At 40.7% G+C, this 27,677-nt stretch overlaps 1 protein-coding gene across 1 annotated transcript; it reads right to left on the bottom strand.

Annotated features, from left to right (window-relative positions):
* Positions 1-2,230: 2,230 nt before the first annotated feature.
* Positions 2,231-26,393, bottom strand: LOC104462491 (syntaxin-binding protein 5-like). The gene is made up of 8 exons (XM_010074446.1): positions 26,372-26,393; positions 25,299-25,469; positions 9,558-9,797; positions 8,254-8,614; positions 7,158-7,323; positions 4,344-4,455; positions 3,722-3,942; positions 2,231-2,655 (listed from the first exon to the last, which is right to left on the bottom strand). Exons 1-8 carry the CDS (start codon positions 26,391-26,393, stop codon positions 2,614-2,616), a joined length of 1,335 nt encoding a protein of 444 aa, XP_010072748.1. The 3' UTR covers positions 2,231-2,613.
* Between the last annotated feature and the right edge of the window lie 1,284 nt (positions 26,394-27,677).

The raw sequence follows: 27,677 nt of genomic DNA, 5'->3' as shown, positions 1-27,677 counted from the left end.
CTGAGCACCAGGTGCTACCACATACCTGGGCTCCATTCTTAATGGCGATGTTCCACCAGCTCATAGTGGAGATTGGCCCCATAGCCTGTGGGTGTGCAGGTGCCACACTGGAACTGGTAACGGCCCTTCCAGCTGTACCGGCTCAGTGCAGAGGCAAGCACAGAGCTGGGCACAGAACAAACGCTGGTGGGGTGGCTTGGGCTTGGTTTTAACGAAGACTGCTTCGGTTCTCTAAAAGCAGAGCAGGCAGGAAGAATAAGGTCTATAAAGTTGGTTGGAGGGTTTAAATGCTCTGGTGCCCCAAATGATTTTGTTGACTGGAGACTAGTGGTTTTGGAGTATCGGCCAGAGTTCTGGCAGAGTGAATATACATTTAAGCAGAAGATAGCATTGCTCTAATGTTTTTCTCATTTATTTCTCATTCTAGATGCCTGGTGACAGTGGTGTTTCCTCACACACACACAGGTGGCCAGTTCTGTGACCTGGCTGCTGGAAAGAGTTCCCCAGCCCAGCTCCTGTTTGCATCGGAGTGGTGAGTTTGCTGTTTCCTCAAACACACCCACAGAGACATCCTCTTGGCTCATGGACAACTACAGTTCTGTAACTCTCAGCAGAAACCTGGGCATTGCTTGGGCTTTGACCTTTTTCCCAGTAACTTTCCACAGGTCTCAAAATTATAGTGCAGTTTCTCCTGTGAAAGAGAGGAACTTGTGTCTCATTCCCAGTTGAGCTAGACCTGTCAGGGCCATCCCATTTTGCCCACAGAGAAATGTAAAAAATTCCTGTTGTGCTGCAATGTGAATTTAAAACTTAACACCTCACATGTGTTCCAGCCTTTTAACTTGAGCAGCTGAGCTGACAGTGAAGCCAGCCTTCTGGACTGTACAAGTTCCTGGGCTCCATTTTATTGTAAGAAAATGAAGGATATGGGAAAGGCATCTTTGAGGGAGATCATCTGAACATGGGAATGATATAAACACCAGTGAAGTTCAGATCTTGTTAGGAGGGGGATGCTGCCTGTCTGCATCAGTGTCTGTCAGGACTCCTTGAAGGGGTAGAGCATGTCACTCTTGTACAGAAAAATTTTAAATGCTGCTTTTCCATCTTTTCCTCACTTTTCTTCTCTAATTTGAAACTATGTCCAGGCACATGAAAACAAGCCCTCTCTGCCTTGCTTCCATGCCAATCTTGGAAAAATTTCTATCTTAACAGTTGACCTGTGTGGCAGTGAGGCTCTTGTAGGAAACAGTGACTGCAGCACACTCATGGACTAGGAATCCAGTTGTGTAGACAGGTAATAGGTTCTACTTACTGTTCCCTTCTGCAGGTGCAGGTTGGAGAGTTTTCTGCAGAGTTCACTGTAGAAACCAAACAAGCCACTTCGAAGCAGAAGCAAATTACTTTTAGCAGCGTGAGCAGAAAATCAATTGCCACTCACCCATGGTGTCATTTTATATATGTGCTGAGTATTGGTTTTCATGCTCCTCCCCTGGCACATCATTTAGTTTTGCTGCTGTGATCGCTCTCCCCCAGCTTTAGGGGGTTACTGTGCCGTTTCCTTCGTGTAATTTCAACTGACCACTTCAGAAAAATCACTGCTCTGCAAGCTGCTAGGCAGCTTCTGTGAGCAGAATTTGACAGGGCTCTCCAACTTGTAGCCCTGTGGGTTCCCATCTTGCCTTTCCTAACATGAAGAAGTGATTTCCTAAGCTGGTTTTCTATTCCTGCTACTGAGAAATAAGGCAACCACGTGATACAGACACCACAGGGATGAAAAATGCCATAACTTCAAGGACAACTGAGATAACTCTAGAGCACATTTTTAAAAGTACAGATAAAGATGACAAGTCATGTGCTCTGAATTGCAAATAAACCATCTATGCTCATGTTTTAATGATATTTCAGATAGTGCCTGTCTAGCTACTTGAAAAACCTGTAAATTTTGGGCATAGAATTTTGAAGTTATTTATTCTTCTGGTAGGAGTGAAACAGCACTGGTTTTAAGCAAGGTTTTTCAAGGGAAATAAATAGTAGATAAGAAACTGCAGCTCAACACATTTTTATGTTGAGAATGGTAGCAAACATGCTTGAAATGTACTGGCTTTTTGTAATGTCACTTTTAAAAAATAAAGATTTTTGCCATTTAAGTATTTTTTTTTGTTCAGAATAGTAATAAATTCCATTTTTCTTCGGTCACAACATGCTTTCTTTTTATCTTTTTTTTTTTTTAAGATGTCAGTTAGTCATGCAAAGTTTTATAAGTGCATTAACATTTGAGTTTGTACAGAATATTTTTAACCAAACACACTCCCCACAGTTCATACCTCCAGCTTCTGAAAAAACTACATGCCACAGTGATGGTTGAGTTCCTTTTGGAAAAATTGGCTACTGCATGAGCCAGCTGTTGGAGTAAGACCCATATGATTCTAGCTTCTGTCTCACGGTCTGTAAAATTTCTTCTTGACTCCTACTGTGATGAATCCAATAATAGTAACAGGAAAAAGTCTTCTAGGAGAAAAAACTGTCTCTGGCCAGTGACTGGTAGATTTGGGAATGAATGTTGCTTCCCTGAAGAGTGTTCTTAATAAAGCCACAAGCTGCTGCTTTCAAAGTCTAAAACTGGTACCACTTTTTGTCCTTGTATTTCAGCATCACCTACAGAAATGGGAAACAAACTGATATAAAACACTGCTCTGCATATGAGGTATCACACATGCCATAGGCCCATTAGCTGTCACAAACTTTGTAAGTAAAAATGGAAGAGCAATGCTCGTCACTAACAAACACTGTCATCAGGTCTTGATTGCACTGAGACCGTGTCTTTAATTTCATAATGGCTACATTTAAAACAAAAAATAAAACAAAGAGTTGCCTACTATTGCTGTTCATTAAAAGATTTTTCCTGAGGAGCTTTAACTACTTTTCTTCTGCAAAAAGTACAGAGGTACGGGAATAACCAGGAACTTGCTTTTTACTCCTATAGAAAGGAGCTTGTCTGTGGAGCATAGTAGATATGTCCTGAATATATAAACTTCTTGCATTCCAGGGCATGTTCTTTCTGAGTATTTTTTACCTTGCACTTACAAAAGCCAATAAAAAGGTAAAGGTCTTGCCAGAGATGTGATGCATGTTAACTGAAAAACATGCATTTTGGGAAGTACTCTTTGATGTTGTTTTATCTTCAAAGAAAAAAATCACTTTAGTTGATTCCCAGCCTTAACAGCGTGGGATGGAAGAGCTTTCCATTTCCAGCTCTGAGCACAGAAGCTGTCTGTCCCAGGCAAGCCCTGTTCTATAGAACAGTACCACAGTGTTGTACTAGAAATGTTCTCCTCTTTTTTCCCAATAAGATCTGTAAAGGTTCCTATATACACATCCACCTACCTGTTTTCTGTGCTGCACTAAGTGGCTTTAAAAAAAATCATAATGAATTAGTGAGAAAGGTGAGCAATGAGAAATGCCATGTTCTATATTCAGAGGATAACCATGGATGCTCATTTATGGAAACATGAAAGGAAGGGGAAAGCAATGGAAGCTTATTTTTTGGCAGTCTCATTGTTTGGGAGCAGGAAAAAGGGCATGTCAGTTAACATGAGTACACCTAAACCAGCGTGGCTGGGTGAACGGGGAGAACTGTGCTTGACTTTCCCAAAGGGAAGCAAAGGCTCAGTTGCAGAGCTGGCAGTTTCTAGTTCTAGCTGGGTGGTTCCAGGGCCCCTACCTCGTGTGCATGTTTGGAAAATGCCTCTGCGCTGGCCATCATGCTCGCAGTCCTTTCATCCAGTTCTCCCAGTTTCTGTCCTCTCTCATCAAGGGCAATGCGTGCACGAGTCAAGTCCCCAATGACTCCTCCTGCGGCTCCTCTCACGCCTTCGATTCCACCTGATCCAGGGATGTGCTGGGCAAGGCTGCGAGAGGCTTTTCCTGCTGTGGCCTCACCAACTGCAAAGGAGAAATGGCCAAACAGACAGGAATGAGTTCCTGGCCATGGCTCTGTCAGTGCTTCTCCTCTTCAAGCTGCAGCCTCACAGTAATGATGCTATTTGATGTGCAGATGGCATGTGTGGAAGGCTTTGCTCTGTGCACTGGCACGTCTACAGTGCAGTTGTGGACCCCCTACCACAGTTGCTCAAAAGAAGCTGCCAAGGTGAAGGAATCATGAGAAACCAACAGAGGACCCTCCCCTTTCTTCACAACATCATCTTTATTTTGACATCAATTATCTACATCTTGTGTGCCACGCCATTCCTAGATGACAAGGACCGGGGATCCCATGAATTAATTTCTGCAAAAAAAAAAACAAACCACACCCAAACCCAAAAAACCAAAACTCAATTACTTACAAAGCTCTTCTCTGTCAAAAGCTTGTCCACTTCCTCCAAAAAGTCCTTTGAGAAAGCCTCTGTTTTGGGCTTCTGGTGTTTCCACAGGAGTAAACAAATCCCCAAGCATGTCCTAAAAGTCCACGTGAAAAATCAGTGAAGTGAAAGCAGTTCTAGGTGTTTTCCTTATTTGCATTAACAGGTCACATACACTGCATGTAATCAACTAGTTTTATGAGTCTGCTGTGTGAACAGTATTGAGTACTTCACATTTGTGTTTCATGACAGGCAAATACCTGGGCTAACTACATTCACTCACGCTTTCAGAGGGACTTGGTTTGTCACTGCCCAGTCTTTTGCTCAGAGGAAAAAAGATTCATAAGCAGTACACAGTGAAAATACCAGTGATAAGATCACATTTTGCTTGTAAGCAGCAGAGGTGACGCTTTAATTGACTAAACGATTTGTTGTGAATTGTGTTTTACTTTAGTGATTATCCAGGCAAGCAGGGCAGGCACTCTGTTTTTTCTTTATAGCATACTGGAGTTCAGTACTTGCTAGCGGTCCTCTTTTTCCCCAGGGTATTCAGGGTTTTTTGGTGATTTGTTTGTTTGTTTGTTTGTTTTTAACCTAAAATCCCATCCCCTTCTATACCCCCCCCCCCCTTATGGTGCATTTGGACAGTGCCGTCAGTAATGCTAAATAAGCATGTCTTGAAGGCACTGTCCTGATGCCAGATCATGGAGCAGTTGACCCAAACAAATCTCAGGCTCCCGTTTACTTGCCACAATACTAGAAGTGAGCTCTCTGGAATAAAACTGATAAAATCAAGCAAGCATGCAGTCCCACTAGTGTTTGAAACCAGCGAGGCTGTGCAAAAAGGACACTTGCTGCCCTGTTGCTCAGCTGGGTGTTTGCTCATGAAGCCTCAACAGGCAGATAGAGATGTTGTGCTGCACACAGCGGTCTGGCTGAGTGCTAGGACAGTGCTGTGACTCACACTTGCTGCTCCTCTGCAGTGTCACCTGCTCTGGGGAGAAAAATTACTGCAGCCCTTTGAGCCTAAGTGGAGGCTCTCATGCAGGCTGCCTTGTTTTCCTAGGTGATACTGGGTCATTTGCCTTTTATACGCATATAGTGACTGTGCAAGCCTTTTACTGTTCTCTTTGCGTACAAGCCAAGGTAGAAGCAGCCACAGTCTGGCAGTACAGAGAAGCAAGGGCTGTGTTTCCCTTTGGTTTGTTGTTGTATGATGCTATTAAGGTTAATAAACCAAAAAAAAAAATCTAGCTTCTATCAGCCTCTCAATATAGGTCCGTCTTCTAAGATACACCGATCAAACCTTTTGATCATTTTTAAATTAGTTCCCTGCAAAAGAATCCCTACTCTGATGTGCAAAAGCTTGTGTGCAATGCTCACTCCTCACAGTGCTTTTTCAGGCTTGAGACAGACAGTGCTGTGATGTGAGCTGAGCAGCTCAGCACATGTTATTCCCTAGGGCGTAATGAGTGCTGGCAGGACCATTTCTTTTATATTTCTATCCTAGTTCACTGCTAATTATATAACCTGGAACCTATTCCCTATCATTTTTTTCCCCTTTTATTACTCATATTTCTCCCTGTATCCTCTCACAATTCCTCCTCTTCAGTAAATGACATTTTAATTTGCATTTTCATTGTAAAAAAAGCCCAACCAAAATCTAACATTGTAAAGACCTTTTGTTCAAAATAAATTATTTTAATTAAACTGTTTCTGTAGCTACTGTATTTTCATGTACAATGGGAGATGCCTTCCTCATATGGAAGAAGGGGAGTACCAATTATTGGAGTAAAACCAATGGTAAATAATTAAAAAATATATTAAAATTAAGCATATTTTTTTATACTAACCACACTGTTGTATCTCGTGCTCCCACCTATTTACTGAATGCTGCAGGTATTAAGATATTTTCAGAGTTAAAATTAAAAAATGATAAAAATATGGGAAGGAATGAATGTTTTCACTGAGGCAGTTGCTGTGTGGTTGGACACATGCTGGTACCAACTGCTGTAGCTGCTAGCTGTTTGTAGCTTCCCTTTCTTTCCCTTCAGACATTTTTAACAGTTGGTCTTTCATATGGTAGGACTTTGAGAGAAGCAGGCTGTGACGAGTTGCATTTGGACACAAATCTGCCTCTGTACAGGGCCAGGAGAGATTGCAATTACACGCGGGCAGGCTGTAGGCTGGGGTCAGCCCTTAGGGCACAGAAGCAAGGTGGCAGTGTCATGAAAAAGTCCAAACAGCGACAGAGCTGCTGACCTCTCTCTGCTGCTTTGGCATCGTTCAGCCAGGGCAAGTGGAGAGGAGCAAGTTTGTCCTGCTCCAGCAGCACAGCCTTCACTTCAAATGCTAAAAATTAATAAATACGAAAATACTGGGGTTTTTTCCCTGCCCCATGCTTGCTATTTTGCAAGAACTTATAATCTCTCGTAATGCCAACCTCTCTCTGCTGCTTTGGCATCGTTCAGCCAGGGCAAGTGGAGAGGAGCAAGTTTGTCCTGCTCCAGCAGCACAGCCTTCACTTCAAATGCTAAAAATTAATAAATACGAAAATACTGGGCATTTTTTCCCTGCCCCATGCTTGCTATTTTTCAAGAACTTATCATCTCTGGTAATGCCAGTATCACTTATTTAACCATTTAGAACCATTTCTGTTTGAATAGAAACCATAGACTGGAATGACATGTTCTTTTGAGCAACCTGGGAGTAAACACATGGCAATTTACATCTGACAAGTCAGGCCACTGGCCCCTCCCCACAAACACAAAGGCACCAAAGGAAAAGTTTGAGCCCTACCTGCAGATTATCACACATCTCCTGGCTGTAGGTAACCCGCTGGATCTCTGTGGGAGAGCTGAGATACAAAGCTTGCCCTTCGTTAGTGAAACAAAAGGTCCGCGCTATCCTCATGTCTGTTACAGGCAAATAGTTGATGTCCAGCAGTGGGCGAAGGCTGGGCAAGCTGCAGAGAGGAACATGGTACACCTGCTCTGTGGCTGCATTTTAAACCAACATTTAAGTTTATGCTTTTCATAACCAGAATTGTTAAAAAGTGCAGCTCTAAGCTGAAAAATTCTGCCACAAATACGCTCCCTTCCCCAAACCCTTTGTTTCCCTGCACGGAAAAGTTTCAGCTGCTTGCCACAATGACCCTTAGGCTTCAGCTACGGTCTGGATTTGGGATGTGCTTGTGACACAGCATAGCTTGTGCCACATGGCTTGACAGTTTGCAGGGTAAGTCCTGCCCCCAGTTACTGCGTGAGCAGAGGTGGGAAAAGGCATGGCACCCTGCAGACAAAGGCTCCAGCATTGCCTTTCCTGTCCTCCAGCTTCTCCTGGTTCACCAGTTTGGACAGCACTTTCCAAAATTTAAATGGCCTGGCTGGGGAAAGGGGGCTTGGCAAGGTGATGGCTCACCTGCCAGGCTGCTGCACAGACAGCTCGGTGGTGGAGGCGGCAAGGAAGGGAAACCAGGTGCTCTGAGTGGAAAGTCTTCCAAACCAGCAAGAGTGGGACTTGCTCCTTCACACTGGATAAACAGTACCCTTCCCAGGTCTGAGTTTTTCTATACTCCTTTCTACCTGATATACCATAACCGAGCAAAATTATCAGGGTTTTCTTTTATGAGAGTTAAAAATCAAGAACCATCAATTGTCGAGGGTGGGGGATTACTAGGAAATAAAGGAGTTTGCTTTGCTGGGTGGCTGCCCTGACTCCCCTTGTGGAGACAGGCCAAGGAACAGGCATGGCAACAGGCAAGGCAGGGCATTAAACACACCCACCAGGGAGTTAATGCAGAGCATCAGCCACTCTGAAGCAAACACAAGTGGACTGTGATGGCACTGTGCCACCTCTTTGTTTAGTTTTGACACAAGATGAGTTAGATAAGTACCTCAGTGTCATGATGTGCCCATTGGCACAAAAGCACGCCAGACAGACGCTGTTACAGAGGGTGACCACATCTGCTCGCAATAAAAAGGACGTTTCGGTGATGTTGTGGACATAAAGACATGTTTGGGAAGGCAATGAGAAGACTTTGGCTTGTTTTTCTGAACAAATGACTGCAAATTGATGATCACCCATATCCTGGGAGGAGGAAGGGGAATGCATGACAAGTTTCCTTTTCCTTGTTTTTTCACCATCATCAGCACTGTGTGGGTCCCTCCATACTTCATACGGTGGATGTGTCAACATGCCCACGCAGTCCAAGCATGCGAAGGTCAGCACGGCTCCTTTCAGTGTCAGAACTGTGCCTGCAAAATATAATTCCCTCTCACTAGCACTGGCACCACAATTAAACTGGTTGTCAGTACCGTGAATGCACGCAGCACAGCTGACGTTCGGGTTTCACTTTTGCAAATAGAGCAACCACGTTAGTCTAGCTAAGGTGACAAGTCTGCCTTGCTCAGTTCTTCCTGATCACACAATCAGGTGAACAAACAGGCTGCCAGTACTGAAAAGGTCTCAGGCAGCCTATATCAAATAATCTATATAATCCATGCTATTGAATACCATAAAGATAGGCTGTTTATCTCTACATTATACTAGCAGGATATTTATTCCCCAGCAGTAAAACTGCCCTCCTCAGTCTGGTGACCTTCCAGCATTGTTTTTCTAAACAAACCAGGGACGGGAAACCTCTGGTCCAGTGCATCCTCTGAATTTTGTCATTATTTTACTTGAAACATACTGAGCACATACTGCCTCTCCTCAGACCTGACCTCTCTCAGCCCTCTGTGTTCTCTCTGCTACACCATCTGTCACTCACTCAGCGATGGATCTCTCCTGGTACATCCAACTGCCAACATTTTTGTTTTCTTTCCTGAACTCCCTTCTGCTTCTCTGCAGCTTTCTTATAGTAAGATAGCCAAACTGTTCACAGCATTCCAGATAGGATTATATCAGAGCTGTACAAGCGACTGTAATTTTACAATAAGAAGGAATTCTGCTAATCTTCCTATGCTCACAAGAAATGTGTAGCTTTGCCCATGACACAAGGTAATCTTCAGAAAGAACAACCAAAGTGGGGTCTCACATGGGCATCTTTATTTACCTGTGTGCCCTCTATCTAGTGAGTGACCATTGCTTAGTACATGTATTGAGAAATTTCTCCCCAGAAGGCCATACAAAACCATGCAGTTATTCCCCCTGTTGTACCAAGACAGACAATAAACAGGAAAAGAGCTGCACTCTTACCGCTTGGTGACACCATGACTGGCTCCGACTGCCTTAAATCGTCACTACCAGGCAGGTTAAGGGAGAGGATTAAGACCATACCGAGGCCTGTTCCGACCCAGAGACAGGGGGAGACAGCGGAGTCGTTCTTTCGGGCAAAAGACTCCATGAAGTACAAAGCAGTAATTGCCTCCTTTGAGTCCCTGTCGATACTGGACACGCTGGAGCTTCGGGAACGGCTGAAAGAGTTTTCCCTATTTTCTGCATAACAAATACAAGCAAACAGGCATAAGTTGGCAATCCTAGACCAGGCACAAGCCTGAAGCAAATACAGGAAACTCCCTGTAGAGTACAGAAAAAAGAGAGTTTTCTTAACCTGAGCAAACATTTTGATACTAGCACGATACTAGCTTGCTGCCAGTGTATAAATAAGCGTGGAAAATGCTGTCAGACCTCATCAGTTAGATCTGCATTAGAAATAGCTGCTTATTATGGAGATTAGCATAGACTAATTAGAATTTACAACAGCCATAGCTCAAAGGACTTGTTCTAAATAGCATGAAATAATTTTAGACCCATATGTTACCAATGCATTTAAAGTTAATCCATGTATCTCATTGCTGCAGGACATGAAGGGAGATGCCATTACCAACTTCAGAGCATGTGTCCTTTGCTTTGCTCCTGTTTCCATTGCTAGGACGTTCTAGCACTGCATTCACAGCCATCGTTCACTGTCAAGCTATTAATAACTGCTCTCTGGGGAAAAGATACCCATTGCTAAACTGATCCCAGCATCCAAAACACCCCAGGGTACAAACCAACTCTGGCTTCCCAGGGAGTGAAGGGAGAAACCTGCTCTGCACCCTTGGCAACAACTGCGTAGGGAGCCAGCACTGCCTGGTTCGTGTTTCTGACTCAGCTTCAGCAGGCAACAGTGAGAGCCAGCTGGAGACAGAGCCGTATTGTCCTCTCCTGCAAATACTGCTGTACGGCTAAGGATCTCTGCTTTGCTTTGCCTAGTGCCAGGCAGGAAGCACCAAGCCATGCTCAGGAGCTCCTGGCATTAGCAGGAACTATTGGTGGCAATGCATTGAAAGCTACAAAGCACATTGAGGCTAAAAAGTTACTGAAGAGTAGAGGAGCCAGAGGCAAGAAGAGAGTAAGGCTGGCTGCTGGCATAGTCTTTGCAAAACAATTTGTGCCAGCACTGCTGTCTACCAGCCTGCAGTCAAAAAATAGGGCTAGATCTTTGGAAACCTCACATGCTCTTCTCCAACAATAACTAGAGGACCAGGAGGTTCTGGAAGATGGATAAGTAGTTGAAGCTATTGGACCTGAGATAAAAAGCTCACTTCTGAACCTATCATTATGAAGTAGATCTGTGTCTGGTAGGAAATCCTTACAGCTTTCCCTTCCGAGCCAGCAGACATACCTAAAAAGAGGAATAGTTTCTGATATCGTCGAAGAACAAAATGGTTGAAGAGAAAAGGACCTTCTCACGTACTCCAACTTAAAACTGGGCTAAGCCTCATATTGTACATGTGGTTCTCCACCAGAAGCAGCAGTTCTGCTGGTAAATCTCTTCCTCAGATAATGTGTTGCAGCACTGTATTCCCCTACCCAGATGACTCAGCATAAACTGCCGAAATTCTCCTCTTCACAAGAACTACCTGGGAAAGACTGAAGAAAACCACAGCAAAGCACTACTGGAATCACACCAAGCATTACTCCATATGCTACCTTACAAGCTGGCACACAGAGATGGGGGTCGATTCTCATGCTGCTCTTTCACACTTGGCCCAGCTTCTGTTCTCCGAGGGTATCTGTAACTTGTAAAACAAGAGCTTCACAGGATAGCCATCCCTGCCACTTTAGTCCCACTCTCACGGAAAAGAAACTTATGCCTACTTGACTTCCAAGCACTGCCTTTCCCTCACCCCGTTTCACCTTCTTCATGTAGGCACTGTTGTATCTCTCTAGTTCTGGCTCAGCGCTGCTAAATGTATCTGCATAAACCCAGGATTCTTTATTCATACGCAAACACAGCTTCTAATTCGTGTCTCCCATAACCCCAAGTACTTTGTACTTCTGCAGTGCACTGGTTGGGCCAGCTCCTTCCTAAGCACACTGACAGCTGTCGAGTAAAGAAGGGGAAGACAGCAATTTCAGGGCAGAGATCATCAGGGCTCCATATACAGAATCACAGAATGGTTTGGGTTGGAAGGGACCTTAAAGATCACCTAGTTCCACCCCCCTGCCATGGGCAGGGACACCTCCCACTAGCCCAGGTTGCTCAAAGCCTCATCCAGCCTGGCCTTGAACACCTCCAGGGATGGGGCATCCACAGCTTCCCTGGGCAACCTGTTCCAGTGCCTCACCCCCCTCACAGTGAAAAATTTCTTCCAGACATCTAATCTAAACCTACTCATTTTCAGCTTAAAACCGTTACCCCTCATCCTATCAGTACACTCCCTGTTAGAGATAAAGATATATATATATTCCCCCCCAAAAGGTATCTAACTTTTGAAATATTTTATTATGTAGTTCATTTTCTCTTTAACCAGGTATATTAATATCACAGTCACATAAAATTCAAATACGGTGGTGCTCAAACTGAGAAAGATGTTGAGAGGACAAATGTAGTTAGTGTAGGCGACATACACAGAACTTAAAATATATGATGTGCCATTTGCATGTGTCATCAAGCTTTCTCCCTCCCTAAATTAACAAGAAATGTTCCTCACTCCTGTGCAGTACAGTTAACTAATACATCCTCACAGAACTGACACTAACAGATATAATCTTTAGGGCACTTTTGGGAACATTTTGTGCCATTTTCTATTCAATACACCACTCAAACTGAAATTCTAAAGACCAGCACGACACATGTCAAAATTTGATGTCATTAAACATATCTGAACAGCAAACCAAAACCTATGAAAGGTTGCAATCACTATGTGACTTTATTAGCTAGCTCTAAAGCAATCTCTCCTCTTCCTAGATTTTGGGATAAAATTTAGCTTAGGCCTATTCCCTGGGACACTTCTCTCAAAGAGATCATACCCCAAATTCTCTATTTAGAAACCACTCCATTGTATCCTAGAGAAACATAAAAGCACTTTCTTTGTGAAATTTTAAAAACTTGCAATATCCTTTTCTAGCAGGATTGCTATGTTTTAAAATTATGTCCTATCTTCTCAAAGTTGTCCTATATGAACACTGTCAATCTAAAATAATCCTTAACCCAACTGCCATATTCTGGGTTTTCTCTTATATTTTCCTTTTCTTGCACTGTGTGATGGGTCTAGCAAGAATATCAAGTACAAGATCTTTCTGCATGATTCTGAACCAGGACAACTTCCACTCCCTGTAACCTACATCGAACAACGTTTATTTGGACTCCCTGCTTCAGTAAGGGGACAGGATGTTCATATGTGAAAGGCAGATACTTTTCTGCTCCTCCGTTCTCTTTTTTTCTGCAGAACACCCTGCTACATGACACTCCTGACTCTAAATTGCCTCCTGCTTTGATGGAGTCCAGTATTTGCTTTTCTCCGAGAGGCACATACCCAGCTCCCAGGATCTGAAACCCCTCAGCTCCCACCCAGCAGTCTCTCTCAGACAACCATGTCCTTTTTCCTCCTCTTCTTCTTGCACACCTGGGTTACTTGGCTCTTCTTTTTTTCCAAACAGGTTTCCAGGCTGTTCCTGCAGCTAGCAGCAGTGGAGCTGAGAGCACCATCGGAGGGGTCCAGTATCCCCTGAGAGCTAACCAGTGATGATCGTGTGGGAGATGCTGCTCTTCAGGCTGTTAGACTATCAGTAGCTCTGAGCAAAAGCCTCATTATCTGCAGTCAGTGCATTTCAAAAAGCCGCATTTCAAGGGTTAGGACCACACAATATAAACACCACTACTCTCCTAACAGCAGTCCTGATTTCTTCAAAGTGTTTTCATTCAGCCCTGTCCTATACATGGTTTGGGTTAGTGAGATGCAGATGGAAAATAAGGAACCAACTTCCTTCATACCACTGAACTGATTGTTAAATTCCAGCTAGGAGCAGCAGCATACAAACAGAAGGCTTCTGATTTAAAAGCAACTGCAAAACCTCTAACTTGCTACCCACCTCACTGACAGAAACACACAGGACACTTCAACTCACATGCCAGGATAAAAATGAAGGCAGTGTTTTTGAGTCTTACCTTTGTTCGTCCATGTGTGAGCAGTATAGTGATGCTCGTCGTGTGAGAATGTACTGATTCCATGTAATTGCTGAAGCATTGCCCGTCTGGAAATGTAACCTACTGCCACAAAATCGCATGCATTGCAAAAGGACAAGAACAATTGAGCCAACCGTCATCATGACATTTATAGGAAAGCAGCCCTGAATACTTATTGTCCTAGCTCTTTCCTTGCGAGACAGAGCTGTCCTGCAGTGCACTGGTCTCTAGGGGAAGATTTAATTTAGGGTTTGAGGGTTTTCTGAGAATGTGAAAGACAATTTGAGTAAATGATTCCATGTGTTTCAACTCTCACCTTTACAGAGCAGAGATTGCAGAGATTTTTTTTTTTTTAACTTTCTTTTGTTTCATGGAAATAAAACTGGAATTTCCTTACTTTCCCATGGAATTAAAAAAAAAAAAAAGGAGGGAGGATATTAATGAAAATGTGTATGCCATCTTCAGGGGAATATTCTGACTTCTCTCTTCTCAACTGCAGTAAATGCCTTGTAAGGTGAACACATCCTCACCCATCATCTTTTCCAAGGAATTGTCATTGTGATTATTTTAAAATAAGGGAGTTAGCACTAACAGAAGCATAAAGTAATTATCTTCTTGAAGTTAGGAATTATGAAAGTAAAAGTGTCACTTGTTATGAGGAGTGAAAAAAAGCTACCAGTGACAAAGATCAACATTTTCACTGCAAATGTTTACATTCATTACTGAAGAGTTTTGCAGTTGACTGTCAGTGTCTTGGGTGCTATTTATAGGTCCTTTTCTGGTTTTAACACACCGAGTAATTGATCTGCTTATAAAACACATACAAAAATCGACCATTTTTGATATGGAAAGGGATACATTCTGGAAACAAGGTTAAATGGTTTATATTCTCCTCAGTTGGAAACTTCTAAAAGTTTTAATCCCAAATATCAGACCTAACAGAAGCGAATGAAATTATTAAAACATTTGCCAGTTTAAGGATCATAATCTTAAGATTTTAAGAGAAATCTGTCACTTTTAAAATTATATAGTCAGGAAAGCATGCAAAGCTCTGAATGCCAGTGTAAACATACAGTAAAGGAATTCTATTTCAAACACGAATTTGCACACAGTAACATCAAAGAGACACAGAGACCGAACCATATTACTGACAGCAATGCTTCAGCAACACAGAGGAGAGAGGGGCAGGCAGTAACGCTGCAGGGTTTTCACACATTTAAGAACACTGCACGTTTACTTGGCTAAAAACATCTTCAAACACATAGCACTACTCTAAAGCTGCATTCCGCATAAAGCAATTCAGCAGAAAGCAGCAGAAGTTGTCTTAAGCACAAACAATGCAATAATCATCTGGAATTTTACTGTGAATGATTCCCTACCTGATCAACTCAAATAAGTTTCCCTAAAACTATGTTGAAAAGCCTATGAATATACTTCTTGCAGAGCATTCAAACCAAGGTGGCCGTGTCTGTGCTTACACGGAGCTCACAGCTGGGGGTTGCTTAACCCTCCCTGGAAAAAGTTCTGAAATACATTGCCCTGAAGTTGCTACAGCTATAGCAGTGTGACCTGAATGGCTTCATGGAGTCGTACTGATACAAGACTGATGTAGATGATGGCAAATAAAGGCCTGAAAGAGAAAATAGATTCGAGTCATCAGACTTGAATCTTTATTTTGATATTTCCAGAATATGGTAAAGTTCAGGCTTAGGTTTGAGTTCTGCATGTTTTAAAAAACAGAAGGGAACTGTTAGGGCAGAACTATTCTTCATATTGAAAATGAAGCAGAAATAAGCATTTTTATAGAAAGATAAAAATACTAGAGAACTCTAAGTAATGTATCAAACTTCTATATTCAATTGTATGAATTACTTCCCTTGACTTACACAAGCAAACTGTCTGCCCATTTAGATCACCAAGAGCTCAATAGGGATATAGGTTACAAGTTTGGACTTATGCATTTCAATCACAATTCTCTAGAACTTAAATCCCAACCTAAAATATCCATTTTGCTTAAGCATCTTTCATAATTGATGGTTTGGGACAGAATAGTATGCTGCATAACTTCCATATGTCAAAGTACCCAAGAATAAGGTGGAGATAAAAGGCATTATAGAAGAGAAACCTCAGTTTCATTCAACAAAAAAGGAAAAAATAGATCATGTTGTAATGAAGCAAGTGAAAGCATTTGAAAGGACTTCTTTTTTCCCCCCCTCTGATAGATCCTCTGCTTCTGTAACTGAAGTGTAGTTAGAAAAGCTTTGCTTTAGAAAAACCTTTTGGAACAGCTGTTATCCTATAACTTAATATATTCCTATACTCTTTGCTAATTCTCCATATGCAACAGCCCACCACCTATTTCCTTCTGCCACAGAAGTACCAGGAACCACCCAATGGTGTGTTCCACTTACAAAAATGTTTCAAAGGTTATTTCAGATGTAGAAAACCAGCTTATGTTGATCTGAAGCAATTGCTAACAGGTAGAAAAATGCTAAAGTTAAGCATGCAGTGCAAAACGCACCCTCCAAATTCAACATGCCTAGAGTACAGTGTGAAATTAGCTTAACTTGGGATCAGATCATCATTTAAAACTTACTAGACATTCAGTGAACGTAAGAACAACAAAATTTTCATTTAGTTGGTTGTTTCAAAAACAAGGAAAATTTGCAGATTCCTGGAAGAAAACAAGTGGATCTTGTTCTACATCCTAGTAGAACCTGACAGAAAATGTACTCCAAGGAAAAGCCTATCATGAACTCTATCTAGCCCAACAGAGTTGGAATTTAGGCACAGGACATTCCAAGCTCTGTTGTGACCAGATTTAGGCAGACACACACGTAAACTCCACTTAAACCTCTGAGGGAAACCAGTGGTTAGATCCAGTAAAGATTATAATTCAGTCTAAATGACGACAGCTCCACTGGCTTTTTTGCAGTCTGGTGATTGCAGCACTCAGCAGAAAGCTGGAGGCCAAAAGCTGGAGACACATATCAGTCCAAGAGGACCATCTCCATCCATCCATGCCTTCTGCAGCTGTGGCCACAAGGTATAACGAGGAACATGTGTCCCCTGGAAGCTCCCCTGATGGCTATGATGCTCAACTGAGAGGCTGAGCCTAAGGTTTCTCACCCTTCTGGTCTATTTTTTTATTTACTGTGGACCTAATATAAAATAAGAATGTGTTTTGGGGAATTTGGACACCATTGCTAGGGTCTAGAAACTGGGATCCCTCTTGCCATAACAACCTACTTTTAATGCGTGTCCTCTACCAGATTTCCTGGGCAAGTGGCATGCCCCATCTGTTTGGTTAGGACATCCACTCTGAGCAGCACCCTCTCTTAGACTGTATTCTAAAGGGATGGATTGAGGGAGGTGGGCTGAATTGTCCCCTTTACTCTCAGGACCAGTTGCCATTATTTTTGATGGGTCTGTATCACAGGCAGACTGGGCTTTGCCCCTTGCTCACCTTTAAAAATCTCTCTATATCTCCTTTCTAAGAGGAGGCAGGAAAAGGGAAGTATTTTATTTTATTTTATCTACAGTAGAAAACAAGCACACACACTCTCATCTCCACCATAACTGAACAAAGAATTTAGCACTATGGACAAGTCACTTCTAGAAGCAATTTTATTCCCCCATGAATAATCTATGGGTCTTACTGTGTTCAAACTGAATACTTTGAAACAGATATGAAAACCTTACAGAAGAAGCTGGCATATCCTTCCTTGGAACACTTTATTTTTGGAGGCCAAATGTTTTATTACAGCCATACAGAATTTGCTGTTCAGAAATCTTTAAGTTTGCAGTGCCCACTAGACCGGAATCGCTGTGATTTTGCTCAATACAGGAAAAAAAATAATTTCAACTTCCTAGTAACTTATTTTTTATTTGAATAAAGCTTTCTGCAGCAAGGAACAGACTTCCTACATATAGAACAGGTCCTCTATGCAACATTCTTAGCTGCCTCTCTGCACAGACAAGAAATGTGGTGACAAACTGAGCATTTAGTGGAGACTGTGGCTTACCAGAGTGTCTCTAAGTTATCTCCTATTGTGCTGTTCTCACTGTTACTAGTTACAATGATGTAAGGCATCTTAAAGTGCTAACAATACTGAAATGATTTACAAGCAGAACCAATATCATATTCCCTCACCAAGAAACAAAAAAACTTCAAGCCAAGGGCTTTTCCCTCTGCCTTGAAAGGCTAGCTGGGAAAAGCCATGGCACTCAGGGTAAGTGTCAGTTTGGCTGGCTGTTTGGGCAAGGAATTTTACCAGAAATCATCCGCTCTGCAATATGGACAGGCATGGCAAAGGGAACGTGGTGGAGAGTATGAGCTGTTCTGAAAACCTGCCAGAGATGCAATAACCTCCTCTGAGAATCCATTTCTATGGTTAACTACCCTTGTGATCAAAATTAATCCCCTCCTGTTTCCCTGAAGTCATGCCTCTGCCTTGGTAATTTATGTCCTTTACATCCTGTCTTTTCTCAGCAGACATGGCCAGCAGATGATTCCCTTCCTCTCTGCAGGACTCTGCCATGCATTTGGATAGTTTTGTGCTTTTTCTTCAATATTTTTCTAGATCAAGCAAGCAGGTTGTTCCTGTCTTTCCTTGGATGCCTAGGAACCACTACCTTTGAAAACTGCAGTGATCATCTTCTAGACCATCATCACTTAATCCACATCCACATGTGGGCTTCAGACCTGACAGACCCAAGGAAAAAGGAGCCAATGATAAAAACAGAAATCTCCCTCTCCTCCCCCCCAGCCTCACCACGTGGGAAAGAAACCTAAGTCACATTCACTCAGCCAGTCCAAAAAAAATCCAGTGTGCTATGCATACAGCACTGCTGCAGGCAGCATAACAGAATAGCCATAGCTGACAAGGGAAAAACAGATATAAATTGTATAGAAGTTATGTAGGAAATACTGCAATACACAGCACAACATCAATTGAGCCTGGGTCCTCAGGCTGTGGACTTTTTATAAGATCATATTTCATATCATATATCATATCACACAGTATCGTATTTCTAAGAAACTGACTACAGCATACTGGACTTTGGAGAGCAAATGTCAGCCATTCTCTATGGCTTCACGCACATTTTTACAGGCAAACACTGATTAAGGTACAGATAGATCCTAAGACTTTAGAAGCCTTGTTATAGAACAATAGACTACAGAAAATTATTGTCAAATTTGCTGAATCTAAAAAAACAAACCAAAAGACTCAAAAAACTCAGCACCCTAGAACCCCAAAACGTAAACCAAAATCCAGCAGGGACAAAAATCTGGAAGCCTCTGCCACACCGTCTACAAAGCTTCTTATGGTGATCCTCACAAATGCTTTTGAATAATAAAAGAAGAATAAATATAATAAAAGCATATAGTATATGCCAAATACTACCCACTTCCAAAACAAATCAGACAAAACCATGCAAGAGGCAAAACAACTTATCCCCCAACAGTTTTAGACATTTTATATGCAGATGCAAAAGAAAAACTTGAAGTATGAAAGTATACTGGATCTATTAAAATGGAAATTGTATTGTTCTTGCCATAGAAATTTTGATAAGGTTATTAAAGATAATGGCTAAATATTCTTGAGTAGTTCATTTTGCCAGCTCACAGCAACATTTCAATTCAAGTGCTCTATATCAAATTTTAACTACATATTATCAAAAGAGTTAATCCAAAAGCTGGGGTAAATGCTGAAACGGAATTATTTTAAAGAAAAGCTAAAGCAAATTCAAAGACTCTGCTCTTAGCATTCCTAGAAAATTACAATGCACAGCAAATCCTTGTTAAGATTCCTTGTTCAGAGGCAAGTTTGTAGCACTAATATCTAAATGGCCTTTCTAGTCAAGGGTGATTTAGCTGGAGTAGTTAAAAGCAACATAATGGGAAATAAAAATAACAAAAAAAAGGAAAGACAGTTTTCTATCACTGCTGGTGAGAGAAAATAGATTTCCAAACATAACATTACAAAGGAAAAAAATCACTCTGTCTTTACTTTCTTCCTAAAATGTACAATATAACCACATATGGACATACACATACAGAATGCTCCAATTGCTGTGTGAGTGAAGGCAAGAAAGGAAAAATTGCCAGCAGAGTCTCCCAGCATGAGCTCTTGGTGGCAACTAGCAAGTCATGGCAGAGAGAACGTCTTGGAGAATGCAGAGTGGCTTAAAAACCAGAAAAAAAGCAATAAGTAAGAAGTATGAAATCTGAAAGACTTCTCAAAGGTAGTTACAATTTATTAAAGCTAAAGAGGACTGCATGCCAGCATATGTATCTGTGCACACATCCACATACCCACCAACTATACAAGGATAACCACACTGAGTTTCCTTCCACAACAATTTTTTTTTTTTATTCTTTAACATCACTGTTTTCTTTAATTCAGTATTTTCTTTAACTGAAAATTACAATTAAAAGTTGGATGGAAACACAGATTTTGTCTTCCTATGCAGAAGAAGAGTAGATGTTTTGGGCTATACACTATACTATACTATAATATAATATAAATATAATCCCTATCTCAATGTTTCTGTGAGGACACCTGCAGACAAAATGGGGTGCTAGTCAGAGCCCAGAGCTGGAACAAACCAAGTCATGATCAGTGCTAATAGCTACAGCCTGCAAGGAAATCTACTAAGCTTGGAGACAAAACACATTCCCTTTCTACAGGATGTAGATCATGGGCCAGAATATCTGTAAGGATTTTCTTGTGTAAGAATAATTTGCATTCATGTACATTTTTTATTGCTGTTGATATTTAAAAGCACAATGTTAACTTGATTTTTAAAAATGTAGTTTATAACCTGTGCAAGAAAACCTTATCAAAGAAAGATAAACACTAACTCTTAAGATCTCAAAAAATTCTGGTCAAAAAGGACTGGAAGAAGTTTAGAATTTAGAAGTTCAGCAATGGAATTTCTTGTATCTGTGGTTTTGTTTACAAGGCAAATAAATTCTTATATTATTGTAAGGAAGAAACAGCTTAATCAAAAGTAGGTGAAAACAAGATTGTTTAGAATCAATAATATGCTATTAAGAACTTGTAAAATTCCGATTTCTTGCTAAAATTAGATATAGAATATTGAGCAACTACAGAATTTATTAGTATAGTGGTGAGAACATTGCATTTATGAAACCAGAAGATACTAAAGGACAATATGTAACATTTTAAATAGCATAAATTGTATTCGAGAAGTGCTATATTAAATGTCTGGCCAGTTATTGACAAAGATATAACCATAACCAGATCTAGATACTAGTGGTTTTTGAGGAAAGAAAAAAAAATAAAACAAGCAGGCTTTAATCTGAAATGGCAGTAATCTTTACCTTGGAATAAAATCTACTTGGATTTAAAGAGCTTTAGAGCTTTTCGTTTTTTCCATGTTAGATGAGGATACTGGGAAAGATATAGGTTTAAGCAGTAACAGCAACCATGCAAGGATAGACACCACTCCTCTGCTACTGTTACTTGGCTTTTGAATTATTCTTCCATGAGTGTGGAAGAAATATCAGCACTTTCTGAAGCTGAACAGTTTGCAATATTTTGACCAGCAGTAAACAAGACACCCCCTCTCCCTCCATTTTCTTCCTATGATTCATCATTGCAAAGACATTCTTCAAAAATGCTTTTCTATATCAGGAATCCTTCTGCATATATATAGAGGTAAGAGTCAGCAAAATCTTGACAATCAGCTAACAGGAATGAAGTCAGAAGAATTTATTGTGTGAAGTTGCTTGAAAAGACACTTGAGGAAAATGCTGGAAATATAGTTCCTATTGTACCAAAAAGATCAGATTTAAATAAGTAGATTTTGAAATCCAACGTGAGAAGAGACTGATTTATTATTCTAATAGATATCTTATGATTAGTCACCAAAATGTATTATCTTTTTAATCAAATCAACTACAAGAGGTTGTAAAGAGCAGGAACTGGAAGCATTATTAAAAAAATTTCCAAGTGTTATCAGTACCTCAGAGACAGGCTTAAGAAAAGGTAAGAATCACCTACCCACACACAAAGGATTTTTTTTTTCATGTATAAAAAGTGCTTAGTACTACTGAGATAGCAATCTCTAATTAAAATTCTACTCAGGTAGAATAATAAAATCCCACCAAATACTAACCTGAAATACTACCCCTCTCGCAAGGACATAAAATATGTGTCTTGATTCACCACATGAGAATATAAAAGAAAAATCATTTCTTGTGAGTATATCTATTGTTTGTTGCAGCATATATTCCTAACTAGCCAATAAATTCTTAACACAAAGAGGATATTTTTTTTTTTATTCTGGAGCAGCCCAGTCTTTTTTTTTTTGTGGCAGCTAATATTCCAATTTAGCCAATAAATTCTTAACACAAAGAGGATTTTTTTTTGTTTTATTCTGGAGCAGCCCAGCCAGAAGGTTTTGATCAAAGCCAGAGCCACATTTTGGAGAGAATGCTTATTCATACTATAGTCTCTCTCAAACCTTTTAACTTCTTGTGTTCCTTCTCCCTCACCCTCCTCTTTGTCCCCAGACTAAAAACCTTTTAAGGACCATACCACCTTCCACCATATTATTTAGTATTAAAATCTTCAGAAATAAATCAAACCACTCGCCAAATCAGTGTGCCTAGAAATTCAAGATGCGTGAATAGTGGTATAATGTCAGTCATTCCAGACAGATCAGTTTGTAGAGCAGAAGGCAAAAGACTACAAATGCTACAGATGCACAGGCATCTAAAAAAAAAGTTTAGACAAGTTGGACAGATGGCTTTGTTTTAATGAGAGAATAGAAATAATAAATTGTTTTAGTCTATAGACCTGCTGAAAGGTGACTTGTACACAAATCCACACACTCAAGGACAAACCTAAACCATGCTTCATCATATTACATGTTAATATAAATTACTCTAAAGACGTGTCTCTTTCTTGCAGCAGCCATTTAACTGACCTTACTGAGAGCTGTAATACCATTTCAGTGACACTACTGATACTTTTAAATAGAGATTTACATCATTCATTTTAATTTACTCCACATCCCTGAAAGGAAGTTAGATTATTTATCTCTAGAAAGAAATATAGTTTAATAATAAACTTGATAGGTATTATAATTAGTTACGAGCAACAGAAATGGAATCTTTCATGCTATGGATATGCAGAAAACATCATCATGCCATTAAAAGTATCACTGTATTGCCAAATGTTTTTGTACACAAGGGTCAGTGGGACCTTAGGGGTTGTAGGTTCTGCCTGCCAGTGACCCTACTTACTCTGGGAAAGTGTGAGGGAAAAAGAAAAGCAGCAGCATAAAAGAATTGTGTAGTACTGTGGCCCCGTTTTGTCCAAGTACTGTTGATCCTGCAGCAGTATCTGCATACAAGAATTCCAGAAGAGTTTGGTGCTACATCGGATAAAGAAAAACACACAGGGGTAGAAACTACTGTGTCAGGGATATATTTTCCACCATGAGCTATTGTGTGACAATGGTACTTACCGTATTTGTGTGGCACAAAGAGATGAAAGTGTTATGATCATCACCAATAACTAATGTGGAGGAAAATGTGGTGATTACGCAGGTGAAAACTGCCCTTATGCACGAGAGTTGATAAACAACTTAGAACTCTGTAAATCTGCTTTAGTACAATGTTCACACAGGAACCATTAATTAATCCAAGTTAAAACTGAAATTCAGGTCTAGTACTTAAACAGGACTACTTCTTATAACTGATTACACTTTGTTATATCTTATACAAAGGCTACAATGCAATCTAACATTTTTGCTCTTCAGCCTATGACCTAATCTTTGAAGAGTCCATAATACTGTAACAGTCTCCTAAACAAGAGATGGTTGGATGGTCACTGAAGAAACAGCAGTGTCAGTTGCAATGTCACTGCTCCCAAGTTTTTGACCCTGGTCCTCTGCAGAAGGTTAATACTTGTCTAGTAAAGTTGGAAAAATAGATCACAGGGACACTCCTCATCTGCTTTAGTGCAAAGGGAGTTGGATAATGTAACCCAGCATAGAAAGCTGCTTAAGCTGATGTTTCTGTACTTAAGCAGAAAGGGACAACTCACAGGATCCCTCTTCCACCAGTATCTGTTCTGGTGTGTGATCCCCACGCTAGTCAGAAGAGGGGCCAGAAAAAGTATTTGCTATTTTATGTTATCATAAAGAACAAAAAAGCGATCAAAGATTCTAGCAATTTACCACCGGTAACGAAGGTATTTGCAGTAATTTGCATTTAAAAATACAAAGTTAGACACTCGGAGTGATATAATTCCCCTTGCTCTGTCTCCATTAACAAATCGGCTAAATTAGAGAGTACTGGTTCCAGCTGTAAAGAACTTCTGCAGACACCTCTGCAGGTGGCCAGGTTAGGATACAAACGCTCCTTACAAGACAGAGGGCTAGAGTCACGGTGTTGTCAATTGCCTACCACTTACAGCATCCCAGAGGGTTCAGGCCACGCTACAGCCCAGACAATAGCCACAGGATTATTATCTCTTAAGCACTCAGGAAATTATTCTGCAACTTAATTAAAATTAAAACCTGGATTTTTAAAAATTAATTGTTAAAATTAATTATTTTACTATTAAAATAATAAACCCTATAATTTCTGTTGTTTAAATATTATTAAATTTTTGTCTATTACTAAAATTGAATACAACCAACACTACAGTCCTACTCCATCTACTTTTCTACACCGACAATGCATTGTTCTATTGCAGGAATGTGGGGGAGCTGGAAGCTTGGGAGACAAGGGTCAAGGACACCAACAGCAGAGTGGGAACACTATCAATACTGAAGAAAAACATGTGGGCTGAATGCTTCTGCTTAAACAATCTGCACTAAATAGATGGCACTGCTGTAATTAAAATGGGCTGCTTCTACATTTGAGCACAATGCATTGCCGTGAGTGGTCCACTTCATATCTCTCAGTTTCATCAAGACTCTGTGCTCAGGTAGATCAAGATTTGAAGACTATTTTTTCAAGCATTAAACCAAGAAACTTATTATAAATACAAAAAAAATCGATTAGATTATGGGCTATAATTTTACTGTAAACAGTGGCCAGGGATTGTAGAATTTTATAAAGTCTTCAGTGCCAATAAATAAATAAATATATATGTGCAAAGCCTGAACTCCCATTCTAAAAATATCTTACTCATTTTCAGACTTGGTAAGTAGAGACAATGAGAGTTTAAAATGTTAGTACTACTAGCTGTCACAATAACTGTACATAAGCTGCTACGAACAATTGCTTTTCTGGAACAAAGCACCCAATCCATAAAGGCGAGGGGACGGCTGTAAGAGTTTGGCGAAGTTCAGCAGACTGCATCTCTAGGCAGCACAGAGCTCAGGAGCAGGCTTGTTAGTAACAACACTAACACACAGGGGTTGTTCTAAATTCTAAACAGTCAGATGAAGACAGCAGTTCAGGGCGGTGACTGGGACAAGGATCATGCTAAACTTTGCTTTCACACCCGGTGAGAAATTTGCAAATACCTAGCAAAATATTAATTGCCACCCACCTTCTGTGGTGACTGGGAGAGAAATCTCCATGCAGGCTGCAGACTGCGCTTTTCTGAAGGGGGGCTTCCCAGGCCCTCGGCGGTTTGCTTTTGAGACATCTGCACTGGAAAGTCGTTTTCCTGAACTGCAGCTCTGGGAGGTTGGACTTGTACAGTGACCATTCACGTGATCTGGAAGGTGAATGCAACAAGGGCTAGGTGAAGTGTGAGCTCCCAAAATTCAGAATGGAGGAGAGATGTACGTTGTGATATTTAAGAGTGGGTTAAATCAAATCTTCTGAGAATAATAACGACTTATTTGTTTTACCAACCCAGCATGTATATGTATGAATAACTCACCATATCTTTAAGGTATACTTTGAAAAAAACCAAGGGCCATACAACTGGTACATGTTCTTACAGATCCCACGGCATTTTGTTGAGCTATGTGCAGAGGCAATTTATCACTATACCCCTGGTAACGCTGTCAGACCCGATGTTGTGTCTCCTAACAGATACCAAACAAATCTGAACGCTGTCTTTCCTTTTTGCTCTCATAAAGAAATGCAACTGTAACTTACTGCGGGATAGAATTTTGAGCTAGACCTCTTCCCTACCTCAAAGCTGCATGAAACAGGCCCCTGACTGCCACTATGTGGGATAATTATAAAACCAGCCATAATATTGCAAAGTATTTTATTCTTTATGTATGACATAGATTTATTTTACTGCTCAGGAAACTGACTGCCGAACAATTGATTTGTTTGCTGCAGATCTAAAGAGATGAGGCTAAGTCCTTGGACCCCTGCTAGAGGCCACATTCGATCAGCACAGCACATGCTGCTGCCTGGTGGGGCTGCTTTAAACTCTGCCTACATTTGTTTGTCCTTCGTCAGTGGCAATGGGCCCTTAAAGCACAACAATCCACTGGTCAGGGTTTAGATCAGAGTTCAGAGTGGGTTGGACCGGACTATAAAATATTCATGTGATATTTTTTTCCCCTCATGTTGGGTAAAGCAACACGGGAAGAATTACTGAACACAATTTTCCCCTCAACACATGAAAGGATACACACCCAAGTAGAACTGACTTACTTTTGGTCAGCAGGTAATTCATACTTACTAATTTAAGTAAACAGCAGGTAATAAGCATAACAAAAATTTAGACTTATGCAAGCACACTGAATATTTCTATTCAAAACTATGGAAGCTCAATACTACAGATAAGGACAAGCTTGCAGTTTCTGCTTTAATTTTAAATGTCAGGTTATTTATATCTGAGTATTATTTATTCTGACGTATTTTGAATGTCAGGTAGAGTTTATCTATTATATACATATTAGATTAGTCCTTAAGACTCTGTATATATGTATCATATTCAGTTAACTCTCTTTGATTTGTATTGTATCCAAGGTAAGGATGAATGTTAGTATACCAAGATAAATTTATTTCTTGGTTACTATGGCATGATAGCTCCACTCTACATGAAGAAAAGGCATTTCTATATTCAGATAATAAACCAGATTCTATTGGGAATACAGCATAGAGCGTGCTATTATATGTAGTCTACCAATGTGTAAGTCACGTCCTTTCCATGTGAAAGCAGTTCCACCTTAATGAACAAAATTGGAAAGAATTGTTCAGAACTTTGGTTTAGAAAGCTATTTAGTATCTGTACTGCATGATGAGGCAGCTCTGTAGGAGACAAAACTTCCATGACTCTTATAATGTTTCTTAATACATGCCTATTTACTGAGCTAACAGCAGATATAAATCTCATATGGATGATTCATTCAACTCATAGTTCAGGAATTTTCCAAAATATGCTGGAACTATTCATGTATTTCAGTAGAAAATCCTCTGAGATCGGGGGCTTTGTTCAAGAGCACAGGCTGACTGTTCAACCCCAGCAACAGACACATCCTCATCCAGCTGCTTCCTTTCTTCAAAATTCAGTTTGTGTGAAGGAGTTTCAGCATGATATCTAATTATCTCCAGGGAGATCCTAGGAAGTGGTGAGGAACATAACAGAGTAAAAAAGAATCATATTCTATAGAAACATCAACAACATTTGTGAGTCCCTTTCCCTGAACATTGTACAGAATGGGCACAATTCATCTGAACCCCTACTCACGATGCCAAATTTGAAGAGAAATGCTGCTATGTTTCTCCTAGTATGCTTGCTTGTCTCAGTTCCCTTCAAAGGCCCAAATGAAACAAAAGCAATCAGTAGGATCTGATGGTTACTAATGCACTACATTTGAGCATCCTGGCTCAGCGGAGCTTATCCTTGAAGCAGTCTCCAGACTATGTAACAGCCATCCCACTCTGCCAGGGCAGCAGCCTTTTCTCCTGTTTGTGGATAGTGAAGTAAATAGCCAGGGCTCAGTTTGTACCTATT

This window comes from Pterocles gutturalis, unplaced genomic scaffold (genome assembly GCF_000699245.1).
Source record: "Pterocles gutturalis isolate BGI_N339 unplaced genomic scaffold, ASM69924v1 scaffold20552, whole genome shotgun sequence".
NCBI lineage: Eukaryota > Metazoa > Chordata > Aves > Pterocliformes > Pteroclidae > Pterocles > Pterocles gutturalis.
Note: the sequence above shows the minus strand (reverse complement) of the source record. Positions and strands in the feature narration are given on the sequence as shown.